The 12,922-nt window shown below is 35.2% G+C and overlaps 1 protein-coding gene across 1 annotated transcript; it reads left to right on the top strand.

The window, feature by feature from the left end:
• Positions 1-698: 698 nt before the first annotated feature.
• On the top strand, positions 699-12,637 carry itgb7 (integrin, beta 7). Its single transcript, XM_067458469.1, has 16 exons — positions 699-982; positions 2,917-2,965; positions 3,061-3,140; positions 4,435-4,633; positions 4,883-5,053; positions 5,659-5,900; positions 6,065-6,220; positions 7,273-7,368; positions 7,971-8,060; positions 9,257-9,397; positions 9,513-9,703; positions 10,444-10,670; positions 10,769-10,976; positions 11,425-11,609; positions 11,766-11,926; positions 12,087-12,637. The coding sequence occupies exons 2-16, from the start codon at positions 2,917-2,919 to the stop codon at positions 12,153-12,155; spliced, it is 2,265 nt and encodes a 754-aa protein (XP_067314570.1). The 5' UTR covers positions 699-982; the 3' UTR covers positions 12,156-12,637.
• The last annotated feature ends 285 nt before the right edge of the window (positions 12,638-12,922 follow it).

Below are 12,922 nucleotides of genomic sequence, written 5' to 3'. Positions count from 1 at the left end.
AAATGGGTACAAAAAAATACCTGTTCTTAATAATCAAGACATTATATAAATAATTGTTTTGTTATTGTTTCAATAATAATACTAAAACAACACCATTATGGCATAAGGGTTTATTAACATAATTAACATTTTGTGACAACTATGTATGTCCCTAACAGGGTGGAATACCTTCACGGCCAGTGTCTGAACAATGAATCTACCCATAATTATTATTTATTTAGTCCCTGAGTTTGACCAATATGTATTCCTAATAGTTAAACATGTCACTATTTTGGTAGAATGGTAAAAACATGAACATTTTATACCCCAATGATAATGAATCTAAAATGTTACACAAACCAGGAATGACCAAAATGTGAGATGCAAATTTTTCAGAAGTTAAACGTTTTTAACTTCTGCTGAAGAGATGACAAAGAGCACCGCCATGTGGTGACAACTAAACAGGTCAAATGTTTATCATAATGTTATTAACATTCGCTCTGCAAATGTCAATAGTAATTTATTGTATAGAGCGAATAGTATTGTCATCTTATATGAACATTTTGAAGCGTGTTGGATTTGGCTTGTGGGGGGATAAGACGCAAAAACAACCAAAATATAGACAGGAAGAGGAAGAGGTGAACTAATGTGACCACAATGTAGCTTTTGCATGGTACCTCTATGATTTGATCGATCCGATGTGTCTCAAATCATAATGGACCGACTATCTAGACAGCATATTTAAACATCATTGGCGCGCGCGACATCTTTGGGAATAAGCACATATAGCCTACACGCGCAGTATTTTTTGAGCATCATAGCCGCGTTCCCCGCTCAAACATGCTGCACGTATCTGTAGCGACCAAACATGCTGTCTACTCTAGGTAGGAAGCTCACTAGAATTTGAAATGCAACCATAGACTTGCTGATGAGTGATAACGCCTCCAGGCAGTGACACTTTGAATTCCCATTATCACGCTTCACACGATATCTCACATTTACGGTAAGAGACTTAGATTTCGTTGTTTTGGATATGGACTCTATAATTTACGTGGTTTTGTTAATGTTTGACCGTTTTAGTTTCTAATAGTTTGTAAAGTACCATTTAAATTTGGAGAAAAGAAAAAAAGAAAAAAAAAAAGAAAAACTGCTGGTGGACTGAAACGGTTAAAGACCATAATTGCTGGTTGGGTATCCCACTTTGTTTGAAATAAATTAAATAACTAAATAAATGAGGCTACAAAAAAAGTTTAAAAAAATTGTGGTAACATTTTATTTTAAGTTTTATTTTAAGTATTGTTACAGTGTAGGCTAATCATATATTCAACATGCACTTACTATTGGGTCAGAGCCGGAGGGTTTGGTTGAGGGTTAGTTTGTGTGTAATTATGCATAATTTAGCTACTATAAGTAGCCTACATGTAACATGTAACAAGGACACTTTAAAATAAAGTTTTACCAAAATAGTTTATGTTTACTTGACAAGTAATGAGATAACTCTACCAATAAACGAGCCCAGTATTTACATGAAGAAATAAAAGTGCCATTACTTGGGTGTTCTTGTAACTACACATTACTATTGTCTTAGCTTAATTAATTAACCTATATAATAACGCAAAAATAAAATAATTAAAATAATTAATAAAAAATTTACCCCCCCCCCCACACACACACTTGCTCTACAAATAGTTTAAAGTTTTTTTTTTAATTAGAAAAAACAACAAAATACATACAAACCATCATATTGTTAAAAAGATGCCACATAGGCCTATTTTGAAGCGCTCTTAATGCTATTTCTCATACTGTCTGTAGTTATGGGTTCTCTTTCTTCCTGGTTTCTACATTGATCGAAGTTCCTGAAACTTACTGCAAAACCTTTGTTTCTGTATTTAATTATGAATTAGTAGGTCATTGTAACTTTATTTTATTCTAGCTTTAATTATTTTAGCTACACGGTTGTCTACTACAATATGGACTGTGTAAAAAACTTGCACTTCTGCTGGCTTTACCAAAGTAAAGTTTAAAAAAACACACACACAAAAAAAAAACATCACGTGCAGTAATGATAAAAAGACTGTTACTCTGTATGTTTCTATTCCTGTAACAGGGCCAACCCACATCTACAAATGTGAGGATGTTCTTTTCAAAAATACATCTGACGGTTGCACCTACATTAAGTTGATTTTGTAACTGCTTAGCTAAAATTCATGTTTTTATACATTCTGATTTTGCAGAGTTTCTGGTTGTAAGCCTTCACTTGACATAAACTGTAAACATGTCCTTCAAATCTGACTGGTTGATTGGAATGTTGTTCCAGAATCAACAAAGATATTGATCCAGGAGCATGTTGCACTTGGTGAAATCAGGTTGAGCTCTATCTTCGCCCTTGGATGAGTTGTCTCTCACCCGGTATATGTCTCTGTGCTAGTTCATGCTGAGCGATAAAGAGGAAGAGTGAAATACTGTGGTTTTGTCTGCCTCCTTGGTTCTCGGATGCTTGTAACGCCTGACTCATTGTCAGATGTCAAGTGTTACGAATGTTCACATGAATGAGAAGTAGGCTATACAGCGTGGTGGAAGTGCAATTGTTTTTTTTAAATATGTTAATCATTTAGTTCTTTTTCTCTTGTGTGCCTGTCATATGTATTAGTGTGTCATGTACTTGCAGAAATCCTGTTTTTGTTTTGTTTTTTTTATACAAAAAAGCAATTGTAAAATAAGAACATCAGATTTGAATCATATATATGTTCCCAAAACATATATATTTCAATATTTGTTTATACATTTATAAATGTAAAAATATATTTTTAAAAATTAAAGGAAGTTTTTTTCTTATTAGTATTAGTAAATTTGGTGTGTTTCATATTAGAATATATTCTAATATATTCAACGTATGTCTAATTAACTTTTTGTCATTGTAACTGTCTTTCTCTGCAGATGAGGGCTGTTGTGATAGCTGTGACAGTTCTCTTTCACTGTATACAAGGTAATGCACGTGGACATCCATGCCTTTTTAAAAAAGTAAAACAAGTCTTTGATGCTTTTGATATTTGATTTTATTAAAGTGTATGTGCATTTTAGGGCAGGAACCACTTTGTCAATCTCGGGCTTCATGTGCTGAATGCATAAAGAGTCCTGGATGTGCGTGGTGCACGCAGACGGTAGGTTATCATGTGAATGGATTACTAGGTTAAATGAACCTGCCAAAAGAATCAGGTTCCCTTGATTAGGGTGGAGATGATGTCTTCCTTTGTCAAAGCTGGAGAGAACTGAGAGAAGAGCTTGCTGAGAAAACGCATTCACATGTAACTTTGTGTGCCTGTTTGAAGGCTCTTTTCCTGCTGTGGTACCTGTGGTTGAGCATGTTTCTCTGTGCAAACTAAACAGCTGCTTCACTGTAAAAAACGTTTGTGGAACATTTGTGGAAACCGATTATCTGAAAACATTTAAGTACATTAACAATTTTTTTTAAGTACAACACTGTAAAAAAATTTTTAGAAAAAAAAATACCTGGTTGCGTAAAAATTTTGAGTTCATTGAAATTAAATTTTTGAGTTAATACAATGAAATTTTTTTGAGATTCGACAACCTTTATTAAAATATTATTAAAAGATTTTGTAAGCATATTGGGTAATTTTGTGCGGTTTATTTCTGATTACGCATTGAAACATCCCAAATTGTGCTATTTTCATGATTTATCAATTTTTTATGTGGTTCAGATACAATAATATTTTGAGTTTCTATTTACTAAACAAATGTCCTTTATTGTATCAACTCAAATTTTTAATTTCAATAAACTCAAAATTTTAAGGCAACCAGGTTACTTACTTTTTTTAAGTTAAACCAACAAAAACCAACAATATTTTTTTACAGTGAATGAATGTTCTGTAATATTTAACTAACTAATTTTACTCACTTAATTTAAACGGTTCGGTCTTACAGTGTTCTTCAGCAATTCAGGCTCATTCCATACATTTTACACTTACTTTACATGGTAACCGTCATGGTTGAGTCTATCACCTATTTCCAAACCTAAGTTACAACACTATTATATCTAATCTTTTGTAGCTTATCTGTTGTGAAGGTGTGAACTTTTATTTCCTTCTAAACTCTATAAATTATATTTAAAATATTTAAATTAAAAGTTAAAAGTATTACCATTTCTGTAGCCTTCAGAAGAAAATGTATTGTTAAACAATTTTGGCAATTATTGTAGTTTATATTACATATATTTACCACAATAATTTGTGTATTTTAAAACCAATAAATCAGTAAATCAATTTAATATAAATAAATAAAATAATGTTTGAATAATATTTCAAATATATCGTTTTCCACTTGAAGAAAAACAGTTAATTTAGATGTTCCCATATGAAGCACGTTTCTTTGTATATTATTATTGTGATCTTTAAAAAATATATATATTTCATAACTGATTGTACTTGCAAATTGCAGGACTTTTTGAAACCAGGCGAGTCTAATGAACGGCGCTGTGATTCTCCAGAGTCTCTCAAGGCCAGGAGTTGTAAATCGGGTCATGTGATCAATCCTGGAAAACATCCCTTGATCCATGTGAAGAACAGTGACCTCAGCAACGATCCTGAATATGTGGTCCAACTAAAACCTCAGAATGTCAAAATTACACTCAGAGTTGGTGAGCTTCTCAGACATATAGCAGCATGATGAAACATATTGGAACATAAACTTGAAGCCATATGCAGAGTATTTACACTTCAGTGTAATTGTTCTCTTTAGTATGTAGATGTAATATTATACAGCAAAGATACACAGGTTTATGTATCTTACACAATACGTCATATACCATATTTTGACTCCTGTTAACATTGTTAGTCAATAGTATATTGGGATCCACTCCCTAAATCACTTTATTTCAAATGTGCAGGAGTTCCATATGAATTCACTATTGAGTTTAAGAGGGCTCGGGGTTACCCTATAGATCTGTACTACCTCATGGATCTGAGCTTTTCAATGAAAGATGATCTGGAGCAAATTAAAACCCTGGGGAGGAAAATCCTCAAGAAGCTGGAGGACCACACAGAGACCATCCGGATTGGTGAGAATCGCTTACTGAAATACTGACATCATTGGTGGCTGACCATTGGTGACATTTTTAACACATTTTACAATTTTTGAAAGTGTAAAATAATCTGAACTACTGGATCACTGACAAATCATTCTAAATAAAACTGTTGCACATTGCATTTCTATATAAATATATTTATTTCTAGTTATACTCTGTTTAAAAAGTTATCGAACACGCCGACTTTTTGGGACTTTAGCTTATTTACCGCATTCCACAGAGTTTGATAGATAATCCATACATGCCATTTTTTATTTCGGTGTGTGCCATAACTCTGTGATCCACCCACCTGCTAGCATAGCTTAGCACAAAGACTGGAGGTCAACGGCTCCATCTAGCCTACAGCTCAATATGTGACAAAATAACGCAAACATTTTCATATTTACCTGTTGTGATGTGTATAGTTACATCATGTACTAAGACCAATAATTTTAATGCAGCCTTGAATCGTACTGAATTTTTTAATTTATCTTATTGCTTAATAAAAATATAAAAAAATATAAAAATGTATAATATGCAGTTGCTAAATTAGAGCTGTGTTTCTGTCATTAACCCTGAGCCCTTTCTGCATCTTTCAGGTTTCGGGTCTTTTGTTGATAAGGAGATGTTGCCATATGTCAGCCAGGTGAAGAGAAGACGTGAGAACCCTTGCCCCCATCGTAAAGAAACCTGCCAACCCGCTTTCAGTTTTCAGAATGTCCTGCCGCTGACTAACGATGTCAAGGAGTTTGAACGAGAAGTTAGCAAACAGAAAATCTCTGGCAACCTGGACTCTCCGGAGGCTGGTCTGGATGCCATAATGCAGGCTGCAGTCTGTAAGGTGAGAGTTGAGTTACCATTAATGAATAAATGTACCGTACATGTAAAGATTTCAGCCACATCTTGCTATTTTAGTGTAAAAGATGTACCAGTGTCTGTGAAAAGCTTAAAAATAATAGCTGCCGCACATAAAACGGCACATTATTTTCCCATTTCTCACCACAGGAGAAGATTAAATGGAAGAATGTGACACGCATTCTGGTTTACACATCTGATGATACTTTCCACATGGCAGGAGATGGACGACTAAGTGGTGTCTTTCAGCCACATAATGGACAGTGCCATCTCAATGATAACGGTACCTATAATGGAAAAGCCTATGTGAGTTTTGCACTATTTTACCTATTTCAACTTAAGACATGTCCAAATCCACTTTTGCTAGTTTAACGGTGGGAAAAATGGTCAGTGGAGCCCTTGCACATGGTCTAAAAGGGTTGCCCCTATTATCTTAATGAGTAATGGGTGTATTTTGGGGGTAATATGCAATAAACCAATCAGAGTCTCATCTCTCATTCCCTTTAAAAGCCAGTTGCGCTTGCTCCATGGTGGAATGCTTACATTTGTGAGTGAAAAGACTGAATGCTTCTCCAGAGAGGAATCCTTTTATTTTTAATATTTAAAAATGTTTGTGTGTTGCTCTGCATCCCTGTGTAATAAGCAAAGTGTACATGTGTAGTGGACCCACCTATAGGCACATATTACCAACACGCTCTTTAAGTAACAAAAAAATATATGCACCATTGACTTTAGACCAGGTTTCATTTGGTCAGTGATGCAGTCTATTTCAGTTGCCTCAAAATAGTAACGAGACAACAATGCGCCTGAACACACTCGATTTTAGAGCAGCTCACAAATGCTCAGCTCAGCATGGGCTCACAAATGGGCGTGAGTACATATGCTGTTTAAACAACGTGGCGCTGGACATGAAAGTGATAACTGCGTCAGGCTGAAACTAGCAAAAAACACTTGTGTTGCGCCGGGTGTATGATAGGGTATGGAAGCCTGTTTCCTCCACTAAATAAAAAAATAAAAAGAGTAATTGCGACTTTTAATCTCACAATTCGGACTTTTTTCTCACAATTGAGAGTAATAAAGTCAGAATTCTGAGATATAAACTCACAATTGTTTGATATAGTCACAACTCTGACTTTATAAAAAGTCAGAATTCTGAGATAAAAAGTCACAAATCCTCTTTGTATTTTTTTATTTATTGGTGGAAATGGGCTTCCATCATAGGGCCCTGTATGATAAACATTCTTCATGCTTTTCCTATTATAGATGGATGTCAAAGGAATAAAAATCTAACTTTAACAGGAATATAAGTGATTGTTTCCATATTGGACGACAAAACATATCATATTAATGTCTTACAGGATTACCCGTCAGTTGGCCATGTATCTAGAGTTCTTCAGGATAACAATATTCAGCTCATATTTGCTGTGACTGAGGACATCTATCCAGCATATAAGGTTTGAGGGAAATATAACTACAATACTGTTCAAAAGTTTGGTGTGAGTAAGATTTTTTTTTAAAAGAAGAAATTAATACATTTATTCAGCAAGAGTGCATTGAATTGATGAACAGTGGCAGTACATAATTCATCAAACAATACTGAAACACAAAAATCTTAAGCAGCACAACTGTTTTCAGCATTTATAATAAAAATATATATTCATTGAGCACCAGCACATTAGAATGATTTTTGAAGGATCATGTGACACTGAAGACTAGAGTAATGATGCTGAAAATTCAGCTTTACCATTACAGTATTACTGTACAGTATTACTCAGTGAGCAAAAGACTTCTTTCAAAAACATTAAAAAATCTTACCAACCTCAAACTTTTGAACAGCATTGCATATACATTTAGATATTTAAATACATCAGTTACTACTAATAATTTAATTTAAATAATCTCTTATTTTCCATCTCTCTCTCTCTCTCTCTCTCTCTCTCTCTCTCTCTCTCTCTCACACACACACACACACACACACACACACACACACACACACACACACACACACACACACACACACACACACACACACACACACACACACACGTATTCACAGGCATTGAGTGCATTGATTCCTCAGTCAGTGGTTGGTGTATTAAAGGATGACTCTAGTAATGTTGTTGATCTCATCTCTGAAGCCTATGAGGTGAGTGTTTTCATTATTTGCTATCCAGTTTTTTGACTGTTTTTTGAATTTTTACTTTATTTAGTTGGCTTTGGCTCTGGTCCTGCTTCCCACTTGAACTAACAGTAATTACAAATGGCTGTTAGAACAAAAAAGTCAGTGTTTCCCTGCTGTTTTCCACTTCTGCTTAATGGTTAAATAATTTACAAAATTAACCTGAACTGCGTATGGTTGTTTGTTCCTATTACATGACCTACTTTATAAATCAATAAATTAATTGCCATACATGGAATTATTTAATTTTAAATTATATTATTATGTGATCATTATTTTGATCATGTGACTGCAAAGTCATATATTAGAGATATTAATTAACTGCTTGCCAAGTATAACGGTCAATTGTACAGTTTAGTGGTTATTATATGAAAATATTTGACCGTAGTATGAAACAATTGACTGTTCAGCATCAATTCCAGAGAGCCACATTTATTTTTTTGCACTTTAAACTCTTTAACTAATAAGTAGACAACTTACTGAAAAAAATAAAACTACATGACAGGATCCATGGCAAAGGCATTTTGCTTTAATTCATTTATATATCACTTTATATTTTTACATACTGAATATACATGTTTATGTGGGCCAGAATTTGCTAGCAGCCATATGGCCCAAGACTGTAGCCCAAGACTGGTTTCTCGCTGAAGCTAAGCAGGGCTGAGCCTGGTCAGTTCCTGGATGGGAGACCAACTGAGAAAACTATTTGCTCCTGGAAATGGTGTTAGTGAGGCCAGCAGGGGGTGCTCACCCTGTTGTCTGTGTGGGTCCTAACACCCCAGTATAGTGATGGGGACACTATACTGTAACAAACACCGTCCTTTGGATGAGACGTTAAACCAAGGTCCTGAACCCTCTGTGGTCATTAAAAATCCCAGGATATCCTTCGGAAAAAGAGTAGGGTGTAACCCCGGCATCCTGGCCAAATTTGCCCATTGGTCCATCATGGCCTCCTAATCATCCCCATACACTGATTGTATTGTTCTGGTGCAATATGGACGCCGTCGCATCATCCAGGTGGATGATTCACATTTGTGGTGGTTGAGGAGATTCCCCCCTTCCATGTATAGCACTTTAAATGCATTGAAAAGAGTTATATAAATGTAACAACTTTTTACATTTATATAACTAACAATTATTATTATTATTATTATTATTATTAGAATTTGTCGTCCACGCTGGTGTTAGAACAGGAAGGAGCTCCAAAAGAACTTGACGTGTCCTATAGGTCTCCATGTAAAGGAAATGAAACAGATACTGAATGGAAGGATAAAGGAGAGTGTCAAGGCATAAAGCATGAGACGGTGAGCGCCACCATCACTGGTTTCCTCGTAATTATCAGAAACAAGATATGTTTGTTGTTGTGTCTGATAAGAATAAAGAAGTCTTGTTTTTCCTTGTGATTTATTGTTTTTATAGATTACGTTCCAAGTACGTTTGAACGCATCTGCATGTCTAAATACGCCTCAGACATTTCGGATCAAAATGCAAGGTATCAGTGAGGAAGTGAAGATCAATGTGGAGACAGAATGTCAATGTGACTGTGGTGTTCCAGAGAAGGCTTCCAAACACTGTAAGGGTACAGGAACGCTCTCGTGTGGCGTGTGCAGGTAGAGTCCCCTACTGTCTCACTAGGGAACTACATCAGCTGTCAAAATCTGTGAAGATGCAATGATTAGAGCCTATTTGAATTCAAAAAAAGAATTTTCCTTTTTCTATGAAACACAAAAGGTGATCTTAGACAGATTTTTTTCCATACAACAAAACTTGGATGATTGTGATTTCTTCTAAGAAGTTATAAAGTTAACTGTTGCTTGTTAAACCATCCACTGACGGTCACCGTTATTGTGTATTGTGTACCAAGTATTGAGGTATTATATAGATGTTATCTTAAGTGTAAGTGTACAAGAAATCTACTGTGTTGTGTATTTACACTTTAATTAATATGCATGGCTTAATAAGTGCTACATTGTTTGAGTACAATTTACAAGGAAAGAGTGAGTAACTAATTGCAAAGTAAACTTTAAATGAGTAAGTAGAAATTAATTAACAAACTCAAACCGGCCAGTGGCCAAGATAAATCAACATATTATTTTTTGTTAATTTTACATTACTTAATCTGTATACTATCTGAATACTTTGGTGATTTGCTTTTTTGTGACTTTCCAGTGAAAATCAGCATATCTTTTTGTTTTTCACTGTAGAAAGAAAATAATACAGTGCCAGAGCGACACACCGATATATTTAAATATTTTAAGTGAATACCTGATTTTTTTAACAAGTGTAAATGGTAGTCTATGTACAAATGTATTTATTTGTCTCACTAGAATTGTTTCAATGTGTGTATTAGCTGTGACGAAGGCCATTTGGGTCAGCACTGCGAGTGTGTGCAACAGAGTGATGCGGACTCTACTGCCAACATGCTGGCATCCTGTCGGCCTGACAACAACTCGCTGGTATGCAGTGGGCACGGCATCTGTGAGTGTGGCAAGTGTGTGTGTCAACACCTCTACAGAGGGAAGTATTGCGAGTGTGATGCCAATAGTTGTGAACACAAAAATGGCAAGCCCTGTAATGGTAAGTGTAGTGGAGTGGCACAAATATTTTGCCTTAAAATGTTTGTTTCTGTAAGTTTTTCAGAACTCATGATCCACTCCTGCATGTGTTCGTCATAGATAAAGGAGATTGTATATGTGGACAATGCTACTGTTGGGAAAACTACACTGGGCCTGCATGCGCGTGCTCACCCAGTCAAGACAAGTGTATTAATGACAACGTGCTTTGCAGCGGTCAAGGCAAATGCACTTGCAACCAATGTGAGTGTAACACAGGGTTTACTGGAGAGGACTGCTCTACATTCATCGATGCTTGCATGCAGTTTAAGTGAGTTTCTACTTCTTCCTGTAATCTGATATCTAAATGTCATGATTATTTTTTACTGAGGTGTGCATTTGTGTGTGGGTTTGTTACTTCTTTAAGCCACAATTTAGGTTTACTTAATAATGATAGTGTTGCATCACAAGACATTTGAATTGTGACATAATGTCTGGTCCTCATTAAAGCTTATTCTGGCCACCCACTTATACTGGAAGAGACTGTCTGATGGACATGGAAAGTACCCAACCACAGTTTTATGTGAAATATATTACCACAATAATAGTTCAGATAATGTTAGGGCAGTCTCTGTAAAAGGTGCTAGCAAGTCATATATTTGATTCCCAGAGATTGCATGAAGTGATAAAATACCTTGAATCCAATGTATTACAATTGCAAAGTCACTTAGGATAAAAGTGTCTGACAGTTGCCTTTCTCTGTTTTTGTGTGTCTGTAGGGACTGTGTAAAATATCAAGTGGAAGATGTTAAACCTGATGACTATGCTTTGAAATGTTTAAATGCTGACATATCTCGTCTTGATGGCACTCATGAGCTGCGTTGCACATATCAAGATAGCATTTCATATGAAGTGGAACTTGGTGCTAATGGCAAAATTACACTTCGATATGCAGACCTGCCCCGTATGTATTAAAATATAATACTGTTTTTAAAAAATATTATTCATTTGATTAGACCACACCACACATATACTTGTGTGACACAAAAAGGATGTACCTGTGAATGTTAAAAGTTAAAATGTGTTTTTTTGTTTTGTTTTGTTTTTTTTGTCTCTGTAGGTTCCGTTGATAAGACTATAGTTATAATTGGCAGCTCTGTGTCAGGCATCATTTTTATTGGCATTATAATAATCATTATATACCGTGTCTTGCTGGAACTGTATGACATTAGAGAATATCAGAACTTCGTCAAAGCACAGAAACAGACCGAATGGAATGAGGTGACGCATGCAAAGACACACTTCTTAACGCATTAAGCAGTTTTGGCTATAAATGTGGCGCAAATTGTAACCTGTGTATATAAAAATAATGCTTTTGTGTGAATTTAAAGAATTTACAGATTGATGATTTAACAGTCTAATGTTTCTTTGTTCAATGCAGGTCGAGAATCCTCTTTTCAAAGGTGCCACAACAACGGTGATTAACCCTTTGCATATGCAAAATGATTAGAACGCAAAGCAACATTCTGAAATTATTTAACATTCGGAGAGAGGATCTCTCAACGTTTACTATTGCAATATCTTGTTTTATTTTTTTCCCCATGTTTTCTATTGTACATTTTACACTGTGCAAATTTAAACCTCTTTAAAATATGTATTTTAAGCTAGCAATAAATAAAACATTGCAATACAGGAGGAACAGGTCTGTTATAAATATTGTATTTTATGCATGCTGAACACAAAGCCTTGAGTTTCTCTTATGAGAGCTCAGCTTTATTGTGAAACATCAACTCTATCTAAGAAAACTTGCAATATTAAGCAATGGATTTCATAATAATGTCATCTGGGACATCATGATAGTCCTCATAAGGTAACTAAAGCAACTTTACAGTTTACATTATAGTTTAATGTTTTATGTTTAATGTCTGAGTGGTACGCCTATGACTTTGTGATATGTTGTTGAAGAACTTTGAATAAACTTTGATCACAGTTTATTTTACTCATTAATGCAAAAATATCTTTTCTCTATTATGGAATGTCAAAGCTGCCAATATTGCATGAAAATATGCATGGACTTCACTGTAGCCTAAATGTACCTGCTTCCTCTCCGTGAGAAAATATCAAGCACTTCCATTTCAGAGTCCCTGTAATCAGATCTGTCATCTGTTGAAGATGCTGTTCATGTTTGTTAGCCCAGGACATTTTACAACACAGTAGGCTGGATTGCTGTCTGAGGTAAATCCCGCCCTCCTCATTACCCTACGCACAAATAAATGT

Source organism: Pseudorasbora parva, chromosome 12, assembly GCF_024679245.1.
Source record: "Pseudorasbora parva isolate DD20220531a chromosome 12, ASM2467924v1, whole genome shotgun sequence".
Taxonomy (NCBI): domain Eukaryota; kingdom Metazoa; phylum Chordata; class Actinopteri; order Cypriniformes; family Gobionidae; genus Pseudorasbora; species Pseudorasbora parva.
This window is presented reverse-complemented; position numbering and strand designations above follow the sequence as displayed.

Excerpts from the sequence above, each read along its gene's own strand:
- itgb7 (XM_067458469.1), top strand. The coding sequence starts at position 2,917 with ATGAGGGCTGTTGTGATAGCTGTGACAGTTCTCTTTCACTGTATACAA. Across the intron at positions 10,671-10,768 it reads AAATGGCAAGCCCTGTAATG|ATAAAGGAGATTGTATATGT; the intron begins GTAAGTGTAGTG and ends TGTTCGTCATAG. Across the intron at positions 10,977-11,424 it reads GATGCTTGCATGCAGTTTAA|GGACTGTGTAAAATATCAAG; the intron begins GTGAGTTTCTAC and ends GTGTGTCTGTAG.